Source organism: Microcaecilia unicolor, chromosome 4, assembly GCF_901765095.1.
Source record: "Microcaecilia unicolor chromosome 4, aMicUni1.1, whole genome shotgun sequence".
Lineage (NCBI taxonomy): Eukaryota > Metazoa > Chordata > Amphibia > Gymnophiona > Siphonopidae > Microcaecilia > Microcaecilia unicolor.
The window spans coordinates 73227728-73255627 of record NC_044034.1 but is presented as its reverse complement, the minus strand read 5'-3'; the positions used below and the strand labels follow the sequence as shown (position 1 = coordinate 73255627).

Genomic DNA, 27900 nt, shown 5'->3' with positions numbered 1-27900 from the left:
TAGATGCCAAATGGTCTCCCACCATGACATCAGAAATATTCTCTCCGTTTGTAAGCAACAGGTCTAGAATAGCTCCATCTCACGTTGGTTCCATTACCCACTGCTGAAACAATTCTTCCTGTAGAGAATCCAAGATCCCTTTGCTTCTGGATGACCCTACAGCAGGGACGCCCCAATCAACATCCAGCATATTAAAATAACCTATCAGTAGTACTTCCCCGTTCCTAGCTATCTTGTGGATGTTTTCAATTAAGTCTGTCCATTTCTTCTGACTGTGAAGGTGGTCTGTATATTACTCTGATGTAAATACATTTTCCTTTCCCTCTTTCCAGTTTAACCCACAGTGCTTCTTCCGTATCTCATGTGTCTTGCAGTTCTGTCACTTTAATATTATTGTTAGCATATAATGCCACTCCTTCACCCTTTTTTTCCTATCCTGTCCTTCCTGAATAGATTATAGTCACATATAGCTATATCCCCAGTCATGGTTCTCTGTGAACCATGTCTCTGGGACCGCCACTAAATTCAAGTCTGCTTCTATCATTGTAGCCTCTAGATCTAGAAGTTTGTTTCTCATACTGTGGGCATTGGTATACAAAACTTTTTCACCTATAGGGCCATATTCATGTCCCTCCTTCTGGAGGGTTATTTATGGATTTGAGGCCTTTTTTACCCATCCTCAGCGTTTAGTTTAAAGCCCTCTTTAGTACTTTAGCCAGTCTGTTGCTGAAGACATTCTGTCCCTTCCTTGATAGATGGACACCATCACTGCTCAGCAGCTCTTGGAAAGTCATCCCATGGTCTAGGAAACCACAGCGCTCACTTTGGTACCATCCACAAAGCCACACATTTAAGCTTCTCTCCTTCGGCCTTTACCTTCACCAGGGAGGATCGATGAGAACACCACCTGTGCACCTAAATGCTTTACCCTCTGAAGTCTCGTTTGATAAGTTCAGTAAGCTACCTAGCAGTATCATTCGTGCCAACATGGATGAGCAGCATAGCAGAGAAGTCAGTAGGCTTGGTGAGTCTAGACAATCTTTCCACATCACAAATCTTGGCACCAGGCAGACAGCATACCTCCCTGAACAACATGTCTGGTTGGCCCCAGTACCCTCAGAAGTGAATCTCCAACCATTACTCAGGAAATGGAAAATGCATTACTAAGGAAAAAGATCTAAGCATCCTAGTGGATGATACCTTGAAAACCTCTGCTCAGTGTGCAGCAGAACCAAAAAAGCAAATAGAATGTTAGGAATTATTAGGAAAGGAATGGAGAATACTACAAAAAATTTCATAATGCTTCTATCACTCTATGGTGCAATTGTACCTCGAGTATCATGTACAGTTCTGGTCACTACAGTGCAGAGAAGGATGACCAAAATGATAAAGGGGATGGAACAACTTATGTACTGAATAGAACACTTAGGTCATTACAAGATTTTAGGATGGTAGTACCTCATTGTATCCAGAGTCTGGTAGGAAACAAAGCCAAGAAGGCACTTTTTTTGTTTAGCAGCAAAGTTATGGAATAGGCTCATGAAATACCTTCAAGCTGAAGCAAACCTAAGAAAATGTAAAAGTATACTTAAAAGGTTACTTTTTTTTGTCAGGCTTTTGATGTTCATGAAGAAGGAGAAGTAAAGATTTACTAATGAACCTACAATGTAGGAAGTTCACTTTTCTTTACCTTTTTTTGTCATTTAAAATTGAATGTTCTTGTTATGAATGTAATAGACCTTTCCTAACTGTGTAATGGAATTCTTTTAATTTTTATTGTCTTTTTATTTGTAAACCGCCATGATCTGATGAAGCCAGGCAGTATATAAAAAATTTAATATAAATGGATTTATGTTAATTTCAGCATATATTTTATATGCACTTAAATTAAACACAATTTTCTAAAAACTCATAACCACATTTTTAAGACCATTTGTATTATAAGTGGAAATTTGAATGTAGTATTGTTTGTGTTCTCATCACATGAATGTAATCATATGTATTTGTTCTAAAAATATATATATATTTGTTCTTTATATCATAACTCTTGAGTACTTTCCTTTTTAAAATTGAAAAGTGCTTTCCCAAAACTCACTCAATCTATTTTTTGGCAGTTTTGAGTTATGACACTACTTTAGTTCATTTACTATAGCTTATTCTTGTGACAAAACTCACTAAGCCCATGGTATTTTATTCACTTTGTGTTGAATATTCTATGCAAAATTCACTCAGTCCAAAAGTCGTGGAGTAGCAGCCTTGTGGTTAGTGCAGCAGACTTTGATCCTGGGGAACTGGGTTCAAATTCCCACTGCAGCTCCTTATGACTCTGGGCAAATCACTTAACCCTCCATTGCCCCAGATACAAATAAATACCTGTATATACTATGTAAACCACTTGGAATGTAGTTGCAAAAACCTCAGATAGGCGGTATATCAAGTCCCATTCTCTTTCCCTACCAATTTATTTCCCCAAAACTTAGTTTTGGAAAAGTACTCTTCAATTGCAAAGTTCTATATGAAGCTCCTATTTTGAATGAATTTCCCATCTAAAATGAATCTGTTGTGACTGCTGATATCAATGATTTGGGGTCTGGCTGCTTCCAGGAAACATCTAAAGTAAACAGAGAGCCAAAATGAAGTCCCATCTGAGAGAACTATGACATCTCTTAATACAAAGGGAAGCCGAGTCTTGTCACAGTGGTCACTCTATTATATCAAGGCTGGATCACTGCAATGCACTCTACATTGCAACTCCAGAGAGTTTGTATCAGCTCCAATTAATTCAGAATGCCACAACAAAACTGATAAAAAGTTGTGATACGATCACATCACATCCATCGTTTAAAAAATTTGCTGACCATAACAATATAGGCCTAAATTTATGTTTAAATCTTTTTATTGGACAGTCACAGACTTCAGCAACCACCATTCAACAATTTGCAAAACATCCAGTAAAGTACAGCTTTCTGTTGAGCAATCATCCCAAGTTTTATATTTTATCTCCTTCCCCCCACCCAATCTCAACCCTCCCCAAACTACATCCAAACCATATATTCTCAACCATTAGAACCAGTTTCATTAAACCCTAAATCAAATACCTCCAAAATATATCTACCATCCCTATCTTCTCCCATCTTGTACCAGCTCTACCCATCCCTCAAGTGTATGTCTCTTAATCTCAAAGTTAACACCCAGAAAGAAGGGGAATGTTTGGTTTCTTATAACATCCCCAACATTTTCTTACACCTTCCAAGGTGATAGGCCTAAATTTAAAACTCTATGTCTGATCTTCAAGGCCCTTAAAGGAAATGGGCCAAAAACACTTGAACAAAATTTCCCTCCACACACACCTCTAAGGTCAACATATAAACATGACGGCAGATAAAGGTCAAATGGCCTATCCAGTCTGCCCATCCTCCGTAACCACTAATTTTTCCTTTTCCTAAGGGATCCTACGTGCTTGTCCCACGCTTTCTTAAATTCTGACACAGTCCTTATCTCCAAGACCATTCCACGTTTCCACCACCCTTTCCATGAACGAATACTTTCTTAGATTCCTCCTAAGCCAATTTCCTCTTAACTTCATTGTTTGCCCCCTAATTCCAGAGTTTTCCTTCATTTGAAAAAAGGCTCACTTCCTATACATCAATGCCCCTGAGATACTTAAACGTCTATCATATCTCCTCTCTCCCTCCCCTCTTTCAGCATATACATGTTGAGGTTCATAAGCCTGTCCCTATATGCTTTATGTCCAAGACTGCTTACCAATTTTGTAGCAGCCCTCTGGACCGACTCCGTCCTGGTTATATCTTTCCGTAGGTGCGGTCTCCAGAATTGCACACAGTACTCTAAATGGGGCCTCACCAGAGACTTATACAAGGGCAATATCACCTCTTTGTTGCTGCTGGTCATCTCTCTCCTTATGCACCCAAGCATTCTTCTGGCTATCATCATCGCTTTTTCTACCTGTTTGGAAACTTTAAGGTCATCAGACACAATCACTCCCAAGTCCCGCTCGTCCTTTGTACACAGAAGCACTTCACCCCCATATTGTACCGTTCCCTCAGATTCTTGTGACGCAAGTGCAGATTCTCCCCCAAGGATCATCCCTAACCACACCCCCCGCCAAAGGAAATCATACGATGTGACACTCAACAACAAGCCTCCTCTGGAGTAGTCTCCCACATTTGAAAGCTTTGCTACTTGAAAGACTATCACTACTTCAGGAAGCTGGCAAAAACGTAGCTGCTTCATCCAGTAAAAGCTCGGGAAAAGAGCCATCTAACTCCTCACTCACACCAGCTGCAGACTTCTACTCTACCTTTTCTGACTTCAAGCACAATTATTTCTTTATGTTTGTCACCCTTATTTCTATAGAACTCCTGTTACTCTATCTATATGTTCCACCTCCGCTTACACCCTATGCTGTCTGTTATGATGTTTTAATCTGTATTTTGTTGAATTTGTAAGTAGTATACCATACTACAATGTGTAGTGTGTGTGTATACCACAGTGGGTGAATTTATTTAAAAAGGAGCTAAATCCTAATAAATGGTAAATACAATACATACATAAATATTAATATATAGCTCAGGGGTGTCCAACCTCGGCCCTCGCCAGGTCGGGTTTTCAGGATTTCTCCACTGAATATATGCATGATATCTATTTGCATATAATGCAGGCAATACATGCAAATACATATCATGCATATTCATTATGGAATTCCTGAAAGCCCGACTGGATCACAGCCCTTGAAGACTGAGGCTGGACAACCCTGATGTTGATCATGAACATCTGGTAGTCAATTACAGAGAAAGAGAGCAGAGTTTTGAAAATGTTTTCTAAGGTCCTCAGACTTAGGCTCTTGGGTCAGATGGATGATTTTGGGCTTCTTGGATGTTTTGAGAACAGATTGGACTATAATGGTCTGGTGAAGTACAAATCCTCATTCCATATAGACATGATATTTTGTAGTTTCCTTATTATTAACAAGAAGCAGTGTGGTACACCAAAAATTCTTCTGGATATCCTGCAGGAGAGTGTGAACGGGTACCCCTTAGCTGTATCCAGGTGGTGTAGGAAACTAAGAAAGGGGGCTCAGTTTTCCTGAGGCCTTCAATCAGTCTTTGTCATCAGTGCAAAATTTGAAAGAAAAATGTCCTCTTAAGGAAAATAAACTTCTTGTTGGCTGGAGAGTTCTGAAGTGAGATCTGGATAGCAGTTCTCTTTTAGCCTTCCTCTTACAGATGATTCAGGCTCAAAAAACTGCAGACTTAAGAAGCCTCTAAAAACTGAAGAAAAAATAGGCTGACCTGTTACAGCAGGTACTGACAGAGAAGGCTTAATTAAAAGTTGCAGGAATAGAGGTTTTAAATAAAACAATGATAGATACCTTTTTATTGATCTAACTTAATACATTTTTTGGTTAGCCTTCAAAGACTATTGCCCTTTTTTTTAAAGTTTTATTTCTATTTATTACCTTTAAAGTGGACCAACACGAAAACCACATTACTTTATCCAGGGATAAAGGTAGAGATAAGCAATGTCAATTCCTTACAAAAATGACCAAATCTACTCTAAATGAGGTTAGTGCTGACACAGGATCATGCTGGTACTGACACAGCTGGAGCCCATGATTATGTTAGTTGAGGCCAACTGCTCCACACATGGAATACAGGGTGTCCAAGGTTTTGAATGAACAAATGAGGTCATGCTGTGTATCTCAAACACGAAATGCTCCTTGAAACAAGAGAGGGACAAGTGTTGCGGAAAAATTTCACATCTTTAAGTCCTGTCTCTTTATGCTTGTAGCATTCTACATAATAATCTATGAGTGACATCCAGGAATACACAGGACACTCTTGAAGCTGAAGACTTAAATTTTCCTCACCAAATCAAAAAACAAAACAAAACACCAAATTTAAAAATTCTTACAAGAAAGGACTCGAGTGTTGGGGGGGGGAAGTCTTGACAGGGCTACTGATACTTAATACACATCTGTAGTGAAGAACTGCTATTTCTGATAAAAGTGAATAGTACCTAAGAAAAAAAAGGAAATTTCAAAAAGCTAGCTTAACCAAGGTATTACTAGGAAGAATGGGAGCCTAGCTGAAACATGCTAATAAGCAAGCGGACAGAGGCAAAATTTTAAAGTAACATTATATAGAAACTAAACCTTCAGATGTGTGAATTTAAAATAATGATAAAACCTGAAAAGCTGTAAGTATGATTGTGTTGGGAAACTCTCCAGGCATACATGTTTCCTGAAAAGCTGTAGAAAGTTTTACTGCATTAGCATGTGACAGACCCATGACCCATATGCTACTTTTGGATCTGCTTGCCATAAGATAAATCCAATATATTTAAAAACTGGACTTGCAGCTTTATGCATTAAAGGGTCCTTTTACTAAGCTGCATAAAAATTGGCCTTTGTAGTTGCAAAAACCTCAGAAAGGCGGTATATCAAGTCCCATTTCCCTTACATAGTCTTCACCTACACTAAGATCATTTTTACCACAGTCATAAAAATGCATTTTTTTCAATTTTCTCCATTAATGACCATGTACTGATTTTACCATTAGTGTGAGGCCATTTTTTTTGTTATAATTGCGGATGCATTACTGACACCTATTTTATAAGGGCTCCTGCATTATCTATATGCTAACTGTACACCCATATCCTCTTCTGGATATCCTGCAGGAGTGAGTAAATGGGCACTGCCACCAACACAGCCTGACAGCCCCCTCAAAAAAAAAAAAAACAATACAAAAAATTTAGCACACATATTCAAAAATTACTGCGTGACACTGTAGCACATTTCACGGTAGTCCATTTTTTTTTTTTTTTTTTTTTAATTGTTAGGTGCACATTAGTGCCTAATGCAACTTAGTAAAAGGACCCTAAATTAACTTTTTTTTGTACATATAAACATCAACAGTTGTTTTTCTAGAACAATTAACAAAAAGATACAACATGAAACAAAACATATGTTCTTTGTTTAATGCAAGCATTCTATTATACTATCTAGGTCAAATTCTATTCAAATTTAATGATCATATCCAAAAATGTATTTTCACTTAATATTTAGGTTTCATGTGTAAACATTTTAGTTTTAACTTTAGTACCAGATGGAAGTTTAGAAAGGAATTTATAATTTTCTCACCATGTATCCTGCGAAGACAATATGGCAAATCATCTTTGCTATTTACAGCTTTATAGCACGACGTGGCATACCCAAAGTTGCTCGATTTCTGTATCCGATTAGGTGGTGGCAGTGGTTCTAAAGGGAAAAGGCTGTGGTAGCTGTCAACTTCTGAAGGAACTGCTGAAGGCAGTTGTAGAAGAATGTTAATTTATTTTTATTACAAATGTGAATCTTCTAATAAGTTCAAGTGTTAAAAGTTTAAAAATTACATTAAAACAAAGTACCAATTGAACTGAACAATGAAAACAAACAATAGGAAAGCCAAGTTTAGTTTAGGTGAGTGTAACTTGTTTCATGTTGTATGCCTTTTAATTACATAATGCAATCTATTTTAACTTTTTTCCTTCACAGAAATTGCTGATAAGATGAAACTGATAGGATCAAAATCTGTTATAAAATAAATTTTTGAGAATTACAAATTCACTTCAGAAAGGAAAACAAATCGTGCAGTGCTCTGAATGCCATCGGCCATTGGGAAAGTGAAGTTACTCACCTATAACAGGTGTACTCCAAGGACACCTGATGAATCTCCACATTGATGGTATCATCTAACAGATCCTTGCACAGGAACCACTCTTCAGCAACTTCCTGAAGCCTTTGAGGGCGGCACACTGCGAACGTGTGCACCTTCCTGCCCATCACCGCTGCACAGGAACAAACCAGTCTAACACTACAGGGGACAGAACACAACTCCAAGGGGAGGTAGGCAGGACAGTGTGAATATACATCATATTATCCTCAGAGAACACCTGCTATGAGTGGGTAACTTTGCTTTCTCCAAGGACAAACAGGATGATATCTCCACACTGATGGGAATCAGTAGCTACTGGATTCTCCGAAATAAAAAAAATAAGGGGGAAAGAAAAGGCCTGTAACAAACAAGGCCTGGTACAGAAACAAAAGGACCTAGGAAGCTGGAGTTCTAGACCCTGAATAAATTCTGGTGGACCATCTGACCAAACCAGCTGTCATCAGGAGTTTTGTTCTAAACAGTAGTGAGATGTGAATGTATGAACTGATGACCACACTGCAGTTCTGCAAATCTTTTCTATGGAGGCTGATCTCAGGTGGACTACAGACACAGCCATGGATGGCTCTGACATTGTGAGCCATGACATAACCCTCCAGTCTCAGCCCAGCCTGGGCATAAGTGAAGCCGATGTAATAAAACTAGCCAACTGGATAGTGTGTATTTATCGATGAAAGCCTCCATCCTGTCAGGGTCAAAAGAAACAAAAAGATGGGTGGACTATTGAGAGAGCCTTGGCCTTCTATCTGGAACAGATGGGCATGTGACTTCAGGAAAAATGTTGGCAGAACAACTGATTGGTTAAGATAGAACTCTGACACGATTTCAGGAAGGAACTTAGAATGTGTATATAGAACTACCTTGTTATGATGAAACCTTGTCTAATGTGCATCAGCTACTAGAGGCTGAAGTCCACCAACCCTGCACGCTGAAGTGACCACCACCAAAAATAAGACCTTTCAGTTCAGGTACTTCAGATGACAGGTGTCCAGAGGCTCAAAAGGAGCTCTCATCAGCTGGGTGAGGACAACTGTGTGATTCCATGACACTGTGGGGGGGATTGATAGGAGTTTTGAGTAACAGCAAGCCCCTCATGAAACAAACTAAAGGCTGAGCAGAGATGGGTTTACCCTCTACATGGTGATAAGCTCCAATTGCACTACGGTGGATCCTTACAGAGCTGGGTTTGACAGCAGACTTAAAGGTTATCAATAGAAATCAAACAAAATAAAACATGGAAAAGAAAATAAGATGATACCTTTTTTATTGGACATAACTTACCATATTTGCCTCAGCCAGTATGGGGCGATGAAGATCATGATTCCTCTGTCTTGCCTGAATTTCAGGAGAGTTTTCACTATGAGGGGTATTCGAAGTTCAAAAACCATTATTACTTGGCAATCCTTCCAGAAAGAAAATGAAATCCATATGGGAGCATCGTTTGCGCTCCAGGGAGCTAAAATCTGGAATAGATTACCTGTTAAAATTCACTTGATCACCATCCTATAGTTTCTTTTGAAAAGCTTTGAAAACTCATCTATTTTCCTTTCAGCACTCTGATTTATAGCAATTTGTTTTAAGATACATGTGGTTAGGTTTTTATATGATTTGGTTTGTTGATTTTAATGTAAATTCTTTCCAACTGGGATTCTCTCTTTGACCTTGTGATCCACTTTGTACTGTATAGGTTAAAAGCAGAACAGAAATCACAGAACAGAATAAAATGTACAGAGGTCCTTTCCTCAAATTGAGGAGAAAAGCATCTGAGGCTAGTTTGCTGTATGATCCCAGCCTGGAGTAGTAGTGGGGGGGGGGGGGGGGGGGGGAAGGAATATGTGGTTCAAGTAAATGGCGAAGAGGTCTACCGAGGGGGTGCCCCACTCAGATGATTTCTCAGGCCATGCCTGTGTTCAGTGACCACTTGTGAGGTTGCATGACCCTGCCAGATAAGAGGCTCTGAAAACTATTCCATGGGAAGTGGCCCAGTGACACATTTTGACTGCTTCCTGACATAGGAGGTACAAACCTATGCTTCCCTGCTTTTTGATAAAGCACTGCAAACAGATTGTTTGAATGAGAACATTTTGATGCAGAAGCTGATCTCTGAAAGCCTTTAGAATGTTTCATATGGCTCTCACCTCTAGTAATTTTATCTGCTGCTGTCTCTCCAGAGAAGAGCACCAACTCTGTGTGGGGAGCCCATCTACCTGAGCTCCCAAGTCCAGGTTGGATGCATCTGTCTCCAAAGTTTTGTTGTGTGAAGGAATTTGGAATTGCAGTCCCTTGGCCAAATTGTTGCGTATTACCTACTAAGACAGAGACCTCCTGAGTGAAGAAGCGACAGTAATGACATTCACTAGGTTCCCAGCAGACTGGGACCACTGGAAAAAGCTGAAGTCCACTGGGTAGGTCTCAAATGATGTCATGCCATGGATGTAACATGTATGGTTGAGGCCATGTGGTCTTGCAATCTAAACATTTGCCAAGCTGATTCCTGCTAGCTTCACCAAACTTGTAGTCCCTACAGAAATTAGGTATTCTATGTACTGGACTGAAAGAAAAGCCCTGGCCTGAGACGTACCTAGCAGGGTGCCTATGAACTCCAATTGTTGGACTGATTCTAGATGAGACTTGGGGTAGTTGATGACAAACAGGTCTCAATTGTATGGGTTGGTCAAGCCTTGGTTGGGGGAGACTGAGGAACAGGTGATCTCTGATGCCCTGAGAAAGCTTCCTCCTCCTGGAGAATGGCTGGGATCTGATCCTTGAGGAGAGACACTAAAAGGGAAGGTAGCACTGGCCTTGTATAAACACTTATATAAGATAAAAAATTAAGGTGAAAACCGACAAGAGGGGGAGAGATGCAAACTGAGGGGATGAGGGGAGATGCTGACAAATGTGACCTCACTGCTCTGCGGAGGGGGAGAACTGGTGTGGGACAGTGTGTACACGCAACACCCTCAAGCACTTTGAGAAGTTGCTGGAGAGCTCCATAAAAAGATGTTATCCATCAGTGTGGATCATCCTGCTTGTCCTCAGAAATCTAAAGTTCACTGAGCCATACATAACCTTTTGATCCATCAAATGTTGCTTATCACAAGTACAGTAAGCTCTAGTCTGAGTACTACAGATAAGTATTTTGTTCACGATTTCCTCAATATTCATGCATCTGATCAAACATCCAGGTTAATTTACATAAATACGGTTGTCTCGGACAACAGATCTGTTTCCAGCACTCTTGTATCAGAGTTTGCTATTGCTGGTCAATGAGGTTCCTTTACTCAGCATGGCATTCATGTGGCGTTTTCCTTTATTTTGAGTAATATCTAAGTAATATAAAAAGAGAAAAAAATACTGAGGCCAACAATATAGAGCACTGATTCTCATAAGTCTCCCACTAAACTCTCTCTCTCCCCTTCAATCTGTTCAAAAGTCTGATGCATAACATATCTTTCACTGGTGTTGCAACACTCACATAACCCCTCTCTTTAAGCTATTTCATTGGCTCCTTATCCATTTCCATATACTGGTCAAAAATCCTCGTACTGACTTACAAGTGCATTCATTCTGCCATCCCTCAGTATCTTTTCCTACACTTCTCCCTGGGAACTCCAGTCACCTGGTAAGCCACATATCTGTAACCTTCTCCTTTACTGGCAACTCCATTCCTTTTAGCTTGCTGCACTGTATGCCTGAAATAGATTTCCTGAGGCACTAGGTCATGCTTCATCTCTAGCCCTATTCAAATCAATTCCTAACTCCTTATTTACCTGTTCAGTACTCACATTTGCTTTAATCATTCTCATAATAAATAACTCCCTAATCCCCTTTTTGTTTGTCTTGAATAAACTGCAAGTTGGATGAGCAGGGACTGTCTCTTATGTGTTTTATGTACAGCACTGCATCTAGTAGCGCTATAGAAACAATAAGTAGTAGTAGTCAACCTTTCTGTGAAACACTTGACAGATTGCTAACCTGCGTGACACACTGAACACTACATTTCAAAGTTGAACCATTTTTTTTTAAAAACCCTATATAATCATTGCTAACAATGAGGCAAGGGAAATACAGAAGCAGTGGTGCTGTCTGCCAGGAGGAGAGAGGGAGGGGTGAAGCCTGCAACATTTGCATTGGGGCCAGTTATGGAGATTAAGGATGTGACTTCTTGATTATCAATTCTCCTCAACCTGTTGCACACATGGGGGTAAATATTTAGCAGGTGGTGGCATTCTTGAATATTCAATGCTGGGCCTTGTTCAGGCTTTGGCACTGAATATCCAGTTTATGTAGCACTGACTATAACATGGCTAGTTAAGTCATTATTCAGAACTTAACTGGCATAAAACACAGTCCTATTTATGAGTTATCCTGGACGACTATGTACTGAATAGCGGCACTTAACCAGCCAAGTGCCAACTCCGCCCTCGGAGTGCTCCCAAAATAGCAGGTTTTTACTTAGGCGCTAACCGCTAATTTTCAGCAGCAATTCCGGTTAAGTGCCACAGAAAATTAGTGGATAGCTCCAAACAAGTGATTAAACCAGTCAACAGCCGTATCTGGGCGGTTAAATTGCCTATTTGAGAATGAGATTTGCCCAAAGAGATAGCGAATGCTACATACCTGTAGAAGGTATTCTCCGAGGACAGCAGGCTGATTGTTCTCACTGATGGGTGACGTCCACGGCAGCCCCTCCAATCGGAATCTTCACTAGCAAAGTCCTTTGCTAGTCCTCGCGCGCATGCGCGGCCGTCTTCCCGCCCGAAACCGGCTCGAGCCGGCCAGTCTCGTATGTAGCAAAAGAGAAACAAGGGAAGACTCAACTCCAAAGGGGAGGCGGGCGGGTTTGTGAGAACAATCAGCCTGCTGTCCTCGGAGAATACCTTCTACAGGTATGTAGCATTCGCTTTCTCCGGATGGGGTATCCCTAGCCCCCAGGCTCACTCAAAACAACCACCATGGTCAATTGGGCCTCGCAACGGCGAGGACATAACTGAGATTGACCTAAAAAATTTACCAACTAACTGAGAGTGCAGCCTGGAACAGAACAAACAGGGCCCTCGGGGGGTGGAGTTGGATCCTAAAGCCCAAACAGGTTCTGAAGAACTGACTGCCCGAACCGACTGTCGCGTCGGGTATCCTGCTGCAGGCAGTAATGAGATGTGAATGTGTGGACAGATGACCACGTCGCAGCTTTGCAAATTTCTTCAATGGAGGCTGACTTCAAGTGGGCTACCGACGCAGCCATGGCTCTAACATTATGAGCCGTGACATGACCCTCAAGAGCCAGCCCCGCCTGGGCGTAAGTGAAGGAAATGCAATCTGCTAGCCAATTGGATATGGTGCGTTTCCCTACAGCCACTCCCCTCCTATTGGGATCAAAAGAAACAAACAATTGGGCGGACTGTCTGTGGGGCTGTGTCCGCTCCAGATAGAAGGCCAATGCTCTCTTGCAGTCCAATGTGTGCAGCTGACGTTCAGCAGGGCAGGAATGAGGACGGGGAAAGAATGTTGGCAAGACAATTGACTGGTTCAGATGGAACTCCGACACGACCTTTGGCAAGAACTTAGGGTGAGTGCGGAGGACTACTCTGTTATGATGAAATTTGGTGTAAGGGGCCTGGGCTACCAGGGCCTGAAGCTCACTGACTCTACGAGCTGAAGTAACTGCCACCAAGAAAATGACCTTCCAGGTCAAGTACTTCAGATGGCAGGAATTCAGTGGCTCAAAAGGAGGTTTCATCAGCTGGGTGAGAACGACATTGAGATCCCATGACACTGTAGGAGGCTTGACAGGGGGCTTTGACAAAAGCAAACCTCTCATGAAGCGAACAACTAAAGGCTGTCCTGAGATCGGCTTACCTTCCACATGGTAATGGTATGCACTGATTGCACTAAGGTGAACTCTTACAGAGTTGGTCTTGAGACCAGACTCAGACAAGTGCAGAAGGTATTCAAGCAGGGTCTGTGTAGGACAAGAGCGAGGAGCTAGGGCCTTGCTGTCACAACAGACGGCAAACCTCCTCCACAGAAAGAAGTAACTCCTCTTAGTGGAATCTTTCCTGGAAGCAAGCAAGATACGGGAGACACCCTCTGACAGGCCCAAAGAGGCAAAGTCTACGCTCTCAACATCCAGGCCGTGAGAGCCAGGGACCGGAGGCTGGGATGCAGAAGAGCCCCTTCGTCCTGCGTGATGAGGGTCGGAAAACACTCCAATCTCCACGGTTCTTCGGAGGATAACTCCAGAAGAAGAGGGAACCAGATCTGACGCGGCCAAAAAGGAGCAATCAGAATCATGGTGCCTCGGTCTTGCTTGAGTATCAACAAAGTCTTCCCCACCAGAGGAATGGGAGGATAAGCATGCAGCAGGCCCTCCCCCCAATCCAGGAGGAAGGCATCCAATGCCAGTCTGCCGTGGGCCTGAAGCCTGGAACAGAACTGAGGGACTTTGTGGTTCGCTCGAGATGCGAAGAGATCCACCAAGGGGGTGCCCCACGCTTGGAAGATCTGGCGCACCACTCGGGAGTTTAGCGACCACTCGTGAGGTTGCATAATCCTGCTCAGTCTGTCGGCCAGACTGTTGTTTACGCCTGCCAGATAAGTGGCTTGGAGCCCCTGCCGTGACGGCGAGCCCAGAGCCACATGCTGACGGCTTCCTGACACAGGGGGCGAGATCCGGTGCCCCCCTGCTTGTTGACATAGTACATGGCAACCTGGTTGTCTGAATTTGGATAATTTGGTGGGACAGCCGATCTCTGAAAGCCTTCAGAGCGTTCCAGATCGCTCGCAACTCCAGGAGATTGATCTGTAGGCCGCGTTCCTGGAGGGACCAGCTTCCTTGGGTGTGAAGCCCATCGACATGAGCTCCCCATCCCAGGAGAGACGCATCCGTGGTCAGCACTTTTTGTGGCTGAGGAATTTGGAAAGGACGTCCCAGAGTCAAATTGGACCAAATCGTCCACCAATACAGGGATTCGAGAAAACTCGTGGACAGGTGGATCACGTCTTCTAGATCCCCAGCAGCCTGAAACCACTGAGAAGCTAGGGTCCATTGAGCAGATCTCATGTGAAGGCGGGCCATGGGAGTCACATGAACTGTGGAGGCCATGTGGCCCAGCAATCTCAACATCTGCCGAGCCGTGATCTGCTGGGACGTTCGCACCTGCGAGACGAGGGACAACAAGTTGTTGGCTCTCGTCTCTGGGAGATAGGCGCGAGCCGTCCGAGAATCCAGCAGAGCTCCTATGAATTCGAGTCTCTGTGCTGGGAGAAGATGGGACTTTGGGTAATTTATCACAAACCCCAGTAGCTCCAGGAGGCGAATAGTCATCTGCATGAACTGCAGGGCTCCTGCCTCGGACGTGTTCTTCACCAGCCAATCGTCGAGATATGGGAACACGTGCACCCCCAGCCTGCGAAGTGCCGCTGCTACTACAGCCAGGCACTTTGTGAACACCCTGGGCGCAGAGGCGAGCCCAAAGGGTAGCACACAGTACTGGAAGTGACGTGTGCCCAGCTGAAATCGCAGATACTGTCTGTGAGCTGGCAGTATCGGGATGTGGGTGTAGGCATCCTTCAAGTCCAGAGAGCATAGCCAATCGTTTTCCTGAATCATGGGAAGTAGGGTGCCCAGGGAAAGCATCCTGAACTTTTCTTTGACCAGATATTTGTTCAGGGCCCTTAGGTCTAGGATGGGACGCATCCCCCCTGTTTTCTTTTCCACAAGGAAGTACCTGGAATAGAATCCCAGCCCTTCTTGCCCGGATGGCACGGGCTCGACCGCATTGGCGCTGAGAAGGGCGGAGAGTTCCTCTGCAAGTACCTGCTTGTGCTGGAAGCTGTAAGACTGAGCTCCCGGTGGACAATTTGGAGGTTTTGAGGCCAAATTGAGGGTGTATCCTTGCCGGACTATTTGGAGAACCCACTGATCGGAGGTTATGAGAGGCCACCTTTGGTGAAAAGCTTTCAACCTCCCCCCGACCGGCAGTCGCCCGGCACTGACACTTGTATGTCGGCTATGCTCTGCTGGAGCCAGTCAAAAGCTCGCCCCTTGCTTTTGCTGGGGAGCCGCGGGGCCTTGCTGAGGCGCACGCTGCTGACGAGAGCGAGCGCGCTGGGGCTTAGCCTGGGCCGCAGGCTGTCGAGAAGGAGGATTGTACCTACGCTTGCCAGAAGAGTAGGGAACAGTCCTCCTTCCCCCAAAAAATCTTCTACCTGTAGAGGTAGATGCTGAAGGCTGCCGGCGGGAGAACTTGTCGAATGCGGTATCCCGCTGGTGGAGATGCTCTACCACCTGTTCGACCTTCTCTCCAAAAATATTGTCCGCACGGCAAGGCGAGTCCGCAATCTGCTGCTGGAGTCTATTCTCCAGGTCGGAGGCACGCAGCCATGAGAGCCTGCGCATCACCACACCTTGAGCAGCGGCCCTGGACGCAACATTAAAGGTGTCATACACCCCTCTGGCCAGGAATTTTCTGCACGCCTTCAGCTGCCTGACCACCTCCTGAAAAGGCTTGGCTTGCTCAGGGGGGAGCGCATCAACCAAGCCCGCCAACTGCCGCACATTGTTCCGCATGTGTATGCTCGTGTAGAGCTGGTAAGACTGGATTTTGGCCACGAGCATAGAAGAATGGTAGGCTTTCCTCCCAAAGGAGTCTAAGGTTCTAGAGTCTTTGCCCGGGGGCGCCGAAGCATGCTCCCTAGAACTCTTAGCCTTCTTTAGGGCCAAATCCACAACTCCAGAGTCATGAGGCAACTGGGTGCGCATCAGCTCTTGGTCCCCTTGGATCCGGTACTGGGACTCGATCTTCTTGGGGATGTGGGGATTACTTAATGGCTTGGTCCAGTTCGCAAGCAATGTCTTTTTCAGGACATGGTGCAAGGGAACAGTGGACGCTTCCTTAGGTGGAGAAGGATAGTCCAGGAGCTCAAACATTTCAGCCCTGGGCTCGTCCTCCACAACCACCGGGAAGGGGATGGCCGTAGACATCTCCCGGACAAAGGAAGCGAAAGACAGACTCTCAGGAGGAGAAAGCTGTCTTTCAGGGGAGGGAGTGGGATCAGAAGGAAGACCCTCAGACTCCTCGTCAGAGAAATATCTGGGGTCTTCCTCTTCTTCCCACGAGGCCTCACCTTCGGTGTCAGACACAAGTTCACGAACCTGTGTCTGCAACCTCGCCCGGCTCGACTCAGTGGAGCCACGTCCACGATGGGGGCGTCGAGAGGTAGACTCCCTCGCCCGCATCGGCGAAGCTCCCTCCGCCGACGTAGTCGGGGAGCCTTCCTGGGAGGTGGCCGCAGCCGGCACCGCACGCGGTACCGACGTCAGGGACCTCACCCCGGGCGATGGGCCAGCCGGCGCCACGCTCGACGGTACCGGAGGCGCAAGCACCGTCGGTACCGGAGGGGTAGGGCGCAACAGCTCTCGGAGGCTCTCGGAGGCTCTCGTTCAGAGCGGCTGCAGAGAAAGACATGGAGGTCGATGCAGGCGTCGACGTCAGAACCTGTTCCGGGCGTGGAGGCTGTTCCGGGCTGTCCAGAGTGGAGCGCATCGACACCTCCTGAATAGAGGGTGAGCGGTCCTCTCGGTGCCGATGCCTGCTGGGTGCCGACTCCCTCGGCGACCCAGAGCTCTCGGTGCCGACGCGGGGAGGAGACCGGTGTCGATGCTTCTTTGACTTCTTCCGAAGCATGTCACCGGAGCTCCCCGGCACCGACGAGGAGGACGTAGAATCCAGCCGTCGCTTCCTCGGGGCCGAGGTCGAAGGAGGTCGATCTCGGGGGGGGGCTGTACCGCAGGAGCCCTCAGGGTAGGGGGAGACCCACCCGAAGGCTCACCGCCACCAGCAGGGGAATGGACAGCCCTCACCTGCACTCCTGACGATGCATCACCGTCCGACGACATCAGCAGACGAGGTCCCGGTACCACCGACGTCGATGCAGCTATCCGATGTCTCGGCGCCGATGCAGAGGGCCGATGCCTCGATGCACTGGCGGCCGAGGATGAAGGTCTGGACGCTGACGACGTCGATGCACTCGATGACCTTGGTGTCGATGCCGACGAAGAGCCCGAGAACAAAACGTTCCACTGGCCAATCTCGCTACCTGAGTCCGCCTTTGTAACAGGGAACACAGACTACAGTTCTGAGGACGGTGCTCGGCCCCCAGACACTGAAGACACGACGAGTGCCTATCAGTGAGCGAGATTACCCGGGCGCACTGTGTGCACTTCTTGAAGCCGCTGGAAGGCTTCGATGTCATGGGCGGAAAAATCACGCCGGCGAAGTCAAAATCCGAAATGACGAATTAGAGCACCAAAACTTTGAGGGAGAAAAAATCTCGACCGAGGCCGAAAGAGGCCTACCCCGACGACGAAAGAAAACTTACCGGGGCAAAGACTGGAAGTACGGGAAGGGGCAAACGAAACCCAAGGGGGTTTTCGGAGCACTTTCCGAACGAATTTAAACCTTTTCCGAAGAAAAAACACGTCGATCTGAATAACGGACGCGCGAGGTCGACTCTCCGGGTCTCGACACGGCAAAAACACAGCCGTACCGAGTGCGGACGAAAGAAGACTGGCCGGCTCGAGCCGGTTTCGGGCGGGAAGACGGCCGCGCATGCGCGGTGCGCGCGGGCGCGCGAGGACTAGCAAAGGACTTTGCTAGTGAAGATTCCGATTGGAGGGGCTGCCGTGGACGTCACCCATCAGTGAGAACAGCAGCCTGCTTGTCCTCGGAGAACTGCTTTTACATTACCAGCAACAGGATTCTAAAGAGATTTTGAAGTTGGCATCTTTTGGATGTTCTGGAAGTCCTCCCAGATCCACCGAACATAGCCTTACAAAGGGGGAAGACAGCTGGAGAATAACTTTCCATGGTTTAAAGATATACTCAGTGGCGTTCCTAGGGGGGCTGACACCTGGGGCGGATCGCCGATGCGCCCCCCCCTCGGCAAAAGGACACCCCCCACCCCAGCTAAAGACCCCCCCCCGGGTGCACCGCCCCCACCCCCCTCTTGGTACGCCACTGGATATACGTCTGCTAAACAGTCATGCATACTAGTTTTAGGCAGTTTCACTGGTGTAATTGACCATAGAAATTCCTAATTAGACACATCCAACTTCACATAGAAGTCTCAAAAGATGAGACCAAAACTAAGTGTAAAATGGCGTATGCCATATATATATGTCATGTCCTATGTCCATGCAATTTGACCTATATAGGGAGGACCTACTAGGGAAGTGGAATTGCACCTTAATGAGCATAAGGTCAAGCATACAGACTAGCACGAAGTCTGTATACATGACATATACTGGAGAATAATAAATTGTGTACAGCTGAGATCAGAAGGAGCTTTTGATTGATTTAAAACGATAAGGAATAACTTTGAATATTTGAATTAAACACAGTGATACCAAATGGACTGAAGAACATGAATGATTATCATTGGTGTGAGCTGATTGCTAGATTTTGGCAAGCTGCTTTACGTATGTGTACATGTATTTAAGAAATAAATGCTGCCACCATTTTGAAAGATAAAAGAAATTAATGCTGCCAACTAAGATGTGCCATAAATGCTATTTAAGGCTGGATTTTGTTGGAATAATATAGACTGTTTGATCTTGTAAGGAGTATATATCCCTGATGCAGTTGAGCAAAACAGGGTATTATGTCAATTATGATGCTGCTACAAATTGATTTTTGGATACCTACATAAGATAAGTGCACGCTTTAAATATATTGTGCTTACAGCAAAAACCTCACATGCTGCCAATGGGATCTCTCTCTCTCTCTCTCTCTCTATTTCGTGAGGGAATCTGCTTGATGTTTTGTAGACTATATTCAAAAACATTTTCAGTTATCACAGAGTATAGTGTACAGCTTATTTGAGTTAATAGCAACATCAATCTTTCCACGACCTGGCACATTGTGAAATGATGCAAAACCTCAAAATACTCCCTACTCAACCCACATGTACCAAATTTGCCACACAATTGTGGTACTAATTCTTATAACTGAAATAACAAGAACCCTAGCTATGAATACCAGCAGCACAAATATTACACTAGGCCTTAGAATAGCAATACACCTACTACCGGAAAAACAGAACGTCGGACCGTTACAAATCTCTATATACACCACACCCTATATAATAATCCTATATAATAATTTGCACCTCCAACATTTTACGCCTGGACGCCTGGGTTCGTAACATCCATTCCCACTCATTGCCTCGCCCTCGCATCAAAACGTAATGACATCAGAGGGCGGAATAATTAGGGGGAAGGGAACGCTGGAGGCGAGATGATGTCAGGAGGAGAGAATCGCGGGACATCGAGGGGAGGAAAGGCAGGGCAGAGAATTGATGGACATGGATGGGATGGGAGGACAGTCATAGGCGCCCCATATAAGAGGCTTGGGGAGGCTAAGCCTCCCCAGCCCAACTGTGACCTCCCCCTGGCTGCTGCCCCCCCAAACGCAGGGCTGCCTGGCGCAGTAGCGCTGCAGCTAGGCAGCTCTCGGACGGTCCCTCTGCTCCTTCCCGCCCTCAGCTCCCCGATCGACAACTCTCCTCTCCGTTCCTCCCCCCCTTGCACGTTTAACCCTTTTACTTTCAGGCGCAGTGATGGCAGTGAAGAGGACAACACAGCGGGCTCGCCTCCAGCTTTTCCCTTCCCTCACACAGTGTCCCGCCTTCTGCGATGATGCATTTCCTGTTTCTGTGAGGGCGGGACACTGTGTGAGGGAAGGGAGAAGCTGTGTTGTCCTCTTCACTGCCGTCGCTGCGCCTGAAAGTAAAAGGGTTAAACGCGCGAGGGGGGGGGGGAATGGAGAATCGCTGGACATGGATGGGAGGACAGGGGGAGAGAAGAGATGGCTGGAATTGGAGAGGAGGGCAGGGGGAGAGAAAAGATCGCTGGACATGGATGGATGGAGGTTGCAGGGGAGAGAGGAGAATTGCTGGACATGGATGGATGGATGAATGGAGGGGGCAGGGGAGAGAGGAAATTTGCTGGATAAGGGTGGATAGAGAAGAGGGCAGAGGAGAATAGAGAGTTGCTGGACATGGATGGATGGAAGTCAGGAAGGAGATGCACATGGATGGAGGGGAGGGAAGAGAAGAAATGCTGGACATGGATGGAGTCTGCGTACTCTATCTTTTAAAAAATACTATAAATAATCACAAAAAAAGAAAAATTAAAACAAAAAAAACATAGATAAAACAATCCGTTATCTCGTACCCCTGGAGCATACTACTCATTATACACCCTTCCCAATTATTACTTATCATGACAGAATATTTCTCCTAACGGTTCCCTTAAAAACATAATCACTATTACATGATAACCTTGCTAGCGCCCGTTTCATTTGTGTGAGAAACAGGCCTTTTTTTTACTAGTGTAAACATAATATTACACTTTGGTCATCATATGCAACACACAGACCCTCACTAAACACAGAGCAAGGGATCAAAATTAGAAACAGAAATACGAAGAAAAAAACTGAAGAATCCCAAGTTGTCAAACTCGGCATGTACTGCATAACTGTAGAAATAAAAACAAATGTACTGAACATTAAAATACATCTGTGATACATATTTCTCTAGACTAACATATTCCACTTAATAAATTCAACATACTTTCTATCTTTGTCGTCTAGGCATTTCATTGTTCCAGTCACAGTCACGTTGGTCACAGTTTTTTTTTCTTCTGCTAACTCTCCTTCTAGTGGCTGCTATTTATCCTCTCGTCTTCAATTCCTTAACTATATAGGAGTAGCCTAGTGGTTAGTGCAGCTCCTTGTGACTCTGGGCAAGTCACTTAACCCTCCATTGCCCCTGGTACAAAATAAGTACCTGTATATATGTAAACTGCTTTGAATGTAGTTGCAAAAAAAAAAAAAAAAAAAACCTCAGAAAGGCAGTATATCAAGTCTCATTTCCCTTTTCAGTCTACTCAATTGTCACTACCTTTCTCACTTTCAGTTTTTCATCTCCTTTTTTTTAATATTCTCTTTCTCTCACCACCTGCCCAGCCCATTTTCCCTGTCCTACTCATCCCTTCTTTCACCTGCTCCCCATTACCATTTGTATTCTCTGTACTCAATCTTACTCAAATTCTTGACAACCCTCCTGGCCTCTGGACATGGATGGAAGGGCAGGGGGAGGGAAGAGATGGCTGGAATTGGAGAGGAGGGCAGGGGGAGAAAAGATCGCTGGAATCTCCTCTCTTTCTTTCCCCTTCTGCCCTCCAAAAGTGCAGCATCTCACCTCTGTCCATCTTCCCACAGTAAAAACATTTCTCCCTCCCCATCTGCCCCCCCCCCCCAACAGTGCTGCACCTCCCCTCTCTAATGTCACAGGAGATGTGGTCACACACACCCCAACATTCTTAATTTGTTTTGAACTGCACTCCTTTTCTGGGTTGCAGCAGCATGGGGCAGTTATTCTGATTTCAGTTCCAGTCAGTGCTTTTTTTTGTAGAAAAAAAGGTGCTGGTACTCATTATGGGCGGGGTCACCACATATGGCCCCACCCCGGATAGCCACACCCACAGCCACACCCCTTATACCATCCATGGCGCATATAAACAGACATCACTGAAAATAATATACTACGTAGTATAAGAGAAAAAAAATAACGTGATTTTTTTTCATTATAAATCATTTCTGTAAGCTGTTACAGCTCCAGTATACCCAGTGCAAAATAAGACAGCCGATGTAAATTCTCAAATTGGACATATTCCAAACACTAAAATGAAAATAAAATGATTTTTTCTACCTTTGTTGTCTGGTGACTGTTTTTCTATCCATATTGGTCCCAGTCTCTGATTCTGCTGCTATCTGTTCTCTTAACTCCGTTTTCAGGGCTTCCTTTCCATTTATTTCTTTACTTTCCTCCTTTCTTTTTCATTTCTTGCCCTACATCCATAAGTAAAAGCTGTGTCCTCCTCTATGGAATTGACTGGAGGAGGTATAACGTGGATCCAGCATTTGCCTATTTTCTCCATCCATGTGCAGTTTTTCTCCTCTCTTCCCTTTCCCTCATCTCCCATCCATGTGCATCTTCTTTTTTCTTTCCTTCCCTCCAACAGATTGATAAATCGGCACTACAGAGAAAAGGACTGTAGAACCAATTTTAAGAGGAGTGTGTGAAGTAAGTTCTACAAGTAGAAGTTCAGGATATGGTAAGGTGAAAGGAGACATTTCCTTATGGCAAAATTTCCAAGTCCTCCTCCATGCTTTGTTAATCTAGATGAATAAGTAACAGAAAAGCCTGGTGGGGATGGATGTCATAGAAACATACTGGTCAACAGTTTTGTGGCTGTTGTTGCCCTGCATGGGAAGATACTTGGCAGCTCTCTTTCAGCCCATTCGGATCCAGAATGGCTCTAACTTAAAAATTAGTGAAGACCACTGTTCTAGAGGCAGACAGGTTTGTTCCTATTTTAACAAAGCACAGATCATTTATGTAATTCCAAATCTTCACACTTAGGATCTTCCGTTATTTTGACTATTTGGACTTAAATATCATTGCAAATTTGTCTAATGATATATATTAACTTCTTTGTTCTTTGTCCATTACTTTTGTGCATTTAACACGCTAACATGTCCTTGGGCAGCAATATATATTTCTTTGAAGTAGCTTGAGGAGAACTTAGATTGTGCCTGAAGCCATAAAGTCAAATTGTTTTATGTCATTCCAGATGTTTCCTTTTCCTTCAAAGACTGGGGCAAACACCCCAAGGTCTCTCTCTTGAGTTGAGCTTACTAATCTCTCCCCTCCTATTCTGTATCTCTCTTTTGGGTTTCTACACCCCAAATGCGTCACTCTGCACTTCTTGGCATTAAATTTTAACTTACAAAATATTGCTTGAAAAACCTGTGTTATTTATACTTTTACACCTAAAAACCTTCAAGTGAAAAATGCGATTTTTTTTCTTTGCTATTGTGCTCAGTGATGGGGAAACCGGTTGAACTTTCTCTCAGTGTTTTACTGTTGTTTTTGCTGGTTGATGGACATAACCCATACGTAATGGCTTCATCTGCTTGATGATAAGGAAACTGTTGTTTTTCCCCGTTATACGGGACATTTTTCAAGCAATATTTTATAACATAAATAAAAATCGAACGAATAATTGCACCCCAGTAGAAGTATTACTATTAAATATTAACTGCCAGACCCTCAAACATTCTTCTAACTTTTGCAGATCCCGTCTCATCGCTTCTACTCCCTCCAGGGTATGTACTCTATTGGCAATCTTTGAGTCATCCGCAAAAAGGCAAACCTTTCCTTCCAACTCTTCAGCAATATCTCTCACAAATATATTAAACAAAATGGGCCCCAGCACCGACCCCTGAGGAACCCCACTGCTCACCATCCTTTCCTCTGAGCTGATTCCATTTACCACCACCCTCTGCCACCTGTCAGTCAACCAGTTTTCTATCCAGTTCACCACTTTCGGTCCTAAGTTGAGCCCTTTCAGCTTATTCACGAGTCTTCTGTGGGGGACCGTATCAAAGGCTTTGCTGAAATCCAAGTAGATTACATCTAGCGCACGGCCTTCATCCATTTTTCTTGGTCAAATGTGTTTTTAAAACCTTTCTAAAAACAAATAAATTTGGTAAAAAACACTGATCAGAAGGTAAGTCATTCCCCAGACAAATTGAAGAAAAAATGAAAGATCTGGAGAATAAAGACTTAAAATGTATTCCTTTAACAGATGGAAAAGCCAATATTAACCAATTGCATGATCCTGATGATATTGTACTTTTTAGCAGCTTAAAGCTTTTCACAAGAGCAGCTGAACAAAAACCATAAAAATATTTAAATAAAAGACATAACACCTTAAATTTAACTCTAGTCAGAACTGGAAGCCGGTGTAACCTAGTCAACAATGGGGAAACGTTGTCGTACTTCGAACATCTAAATATCAATCTGGCTGCTGAGTTCTGTATCGTCTGTAACCTATTCATTTGTTTAGCCGTAAGTCCTACATACAAAGAATTACCATAGTCCAGTAAGGGAAGAATAAATAATTGAACTATAATCCTAAAGTGTTCACCTAAAGAACATATTAAGCAAAGTTGTTTAAGCTTATAATAAGCTTTATGTATAGCATTCTTTACATGACATTCCATAGAGAGTGAATAATCAAGTATAACACCTAACACTTTAGATTCCTGATCTACTCGAATTGAAAGATCATTAACTTTAATATACTGAGAAAAAACCAAAGGGTCCAAGCCAAACCATAATACTTCTGTTTTTTCTTCATTTAGTTTTAATCTAACTGCTTTTGACTATTCAATTATATTTGACATACAAGTATTAATTTTAAAGGAACATGTCATTCACTTTATCAATAGAAATCAATAAAGAAATATCATCTGCATATGACCAAAGTTGTGTGTCAGAACCTAAAGAAATATGATCCAATGTATTCATATATAAATTATACAGAACAGGAGATAAGGAAGAACCCTGAGGGACTCTACAAGGAGAATGCAAAAAAAGATAACGAATTATCTTTTAGTATTGAGTAAGATTTTGGAGTAAGAAACAATTCAAACCACTTCAGAACAGCATTTGTTAATCGGAAGAAAGTAAATGTAGCAGTAAAACATGATTACATTATCAAATGTAGCAAAATGTCGAACTGCAACAGAATCATATTTCCACCAGCACACAGAGATTGCTTAACTTCTGATGTTAAATATAGCAAGGTTTCAGTGCTGTGAAAACTTCTGAACCCACACTGGGAATCAAGAAAAAGATTAAACCGTTCTATAAAATTTGTTAACTGAGAACTAATCACAAATTCTGTTAGTCACAAAAGGAATTTTTGAAATCGGTCGGTAATTAGAAATCTATGATAAATCTCCATTAATCTGTTTTGCAACTGGAGTTAATATAATTATTCCCATAGATAAGAAAACAAGCCAGTTTTTAATGAGGCATTGACAAATAAGACTATCCAGTCTAGAATTTGTTTAGAAATATCTTTCAGCAAATAAGAAGGAAAAGTATATATTGGGCAATTCGATCAGATATTCTATTGATATAATGGACTAGTTCTGAACCTGAAATAAGATCAAATGAAGACCAGCTCCTGTCTGCTGGAATATCATTAAATTTAATGTTAACAAGTCACTGTGATAGTATGTATCAAATGAGTGATACATTTTTATTTACCTTAGATGCAAAATAAATTACCTAAATATTAGTTTGACTTATGCATGCTTTTCTCTGATTCAATTTACTTTATTACTGTATGGAACTCTATTCAGAGGAGTGTTTGAAACACATGATAAATATTAATCAGTAATATTATGGAAACAAATTCAGTTGCAAGTGAAACTCACTACACATACAATTTAATTTAGAAGGGTGAAATTACCATAAAGGGTATGATACATACCTGTAGCAGTTGTTCTCCGAGGACAGCAGGCTGATTGTTCTCACGACTGGGTGACGTCCGCGGCAGCCCCCACCAACCGGAAAGAAGCTTCGCGGGACGGTCGGCACGCAGGGCACGCCCACCGCGCATGCGCGGCCGTCTTCCCGCCCGTGCGCGACCGCTCCCGCCAGTTGAATGACTAGCAAAAAGGATGAAACACACAACTCCAAAGGGGAGGAGGGAGGGTAGGTGAGAACAATCAGCCTGCTGTCCTCGGAGAACAACTGCTACAGGTATGTATCATACCCTTTCTCCGAGGACAAGCAGGCTGCTTGTTCTCACGACTGGGGTATCCCTAGCTCTCAGGCTCACTCAAAACAAGAACCCAGGTCAATTGAACCTCGCAACGGCGAGGGTACAACAGAAATTGACCTACGAAGAACAACTAACTGAGAGTGCAGCCTGACCAGAATAAATTCGGGTCCTGGAGGGTGGAGTTGGATTTACACCCCAAACAGATTCTGCAGCACCGACTGCCCGAACCGACTGTCGCGTCGGGTATCCTGCTGGAGGCAGTAATGAGATGTGAATGTGTGGACAGATGACCACGTCGCAGCCTTGCAAATCTCTTCAATAGTGGCTGACTTCAAGTGGGCCACTGACGCTGCCATGGCTCTGACACTATGAGCCGTGACATGACCCTCAAGAGCCAGCCCAGCCTGGGCGTAAGTGAAGGAAATGCAATCTGCTAGCCATTGGAGATGGTGCGTTTCCCGACAGCGACCCCTAGCCTGTTAGGGTCGAAAGAAATAAACAATTGGGCGGACTGTCTGTGGGGCTGTGTCCGCTCCAAGTAGAAGGCCAATGCTCTCTTGCAGTCCAATGTGTGCAACTGACGTTCAGCAGGGCGGGTATGCGGCCTGGGGAGAATGTTGGCAAGACAATTGACTGGTTAAGATGGAACTCCGACACCACCTTCGGCAGGAACTTTGGGTGGGTGCGGAGCACTACTCTGTTGTGATGAAATTTGGTATATGGAGCATGAGCTACCAGGGCCTGAAGCTCACTGACCCTACGAGCTGAAGTAACTGCCACCAAGAAAATGACCTTCCAGGTCAAGTACTTCAGATGGCAGGTATTCAGTGGCTCAAAAGGAGGTTTCATCAGCTGGGTGAGGACGACGTTGAGATCCCATGACACTGTAGGATGCTTGACAGGGGGCTTTGACAAAAGCAAACCTCTCATGAATCGAACGACTAAAGGCTCTCCAGAGATGGCTTTACCTTCCACACGATAATGGTAAGCACTAATCGCACTAAGGTGATTCCTTACTGAGTTGGTCTTGAGGCCAGACTCTGATAAGTGCAGAAGGTATTCAAGCAGGTTCTGTGCAGGGCAAGAACGAGGTTCTAGGGCCTTGCTCTCACACCAAACGACAAACCTCCTCCACTTGAAAAAGTAACTCTTTTTAGTGGAATCCTTCCTAGAGGCAAGCAAGACCCGGGAGACACCCTCAGACAGACCCAACGCAGCGAAGTCTACGCCCTCAACATCCAGGCCGTGAGAGCCAGGGATTGAAGGTTGGGGTGCAGCAACGCTCCGTCGTTCTGCGAAATGAGAGTCGGAAAACACTCCAATCTCCACGGTTCTTCTGAGGACAACTCCAGAAGAAGAGGGAACCAGATCTGACGGGGCCAAAAGGGCGCTATCAGAATCATGGTGCCGCGGTCTTGCTTGAGCTTCAGTAAGGTCTTCCCCACCAAAGGTATGGGA

The 27900-nt window shown here is 44.3% G+C and overlaps 1 protein-coding gene across 4 annotated transcripts in view; it reads right to left on the bottom strand.

The window, feature by feature from the left end:
* The window catches only part of PAN3 (poly(A) specific ribonuclease subunit PAN3), a 219670-nt gene that overhangs the window by 87668 nt on the left and 104102 nt on the right, over positions 1–27900 (bottom strand). For 2 of the 4 annotated variants that reach the window (XM_030200338.1, XM_030200342.1), the window contains one exon: positions 7163–7324. In XM_030200338.1, the coding sequence (XP_030056198.1) occupies positions 7163–7324 (162 nt within the window). The remainder of the gene's footprint in view (positions 1–7162; positions 7325–27900) is intronic. The other 2 variants (XM_030200339.1, XM_030200340.1) reach the window with 2 other exon arrangements.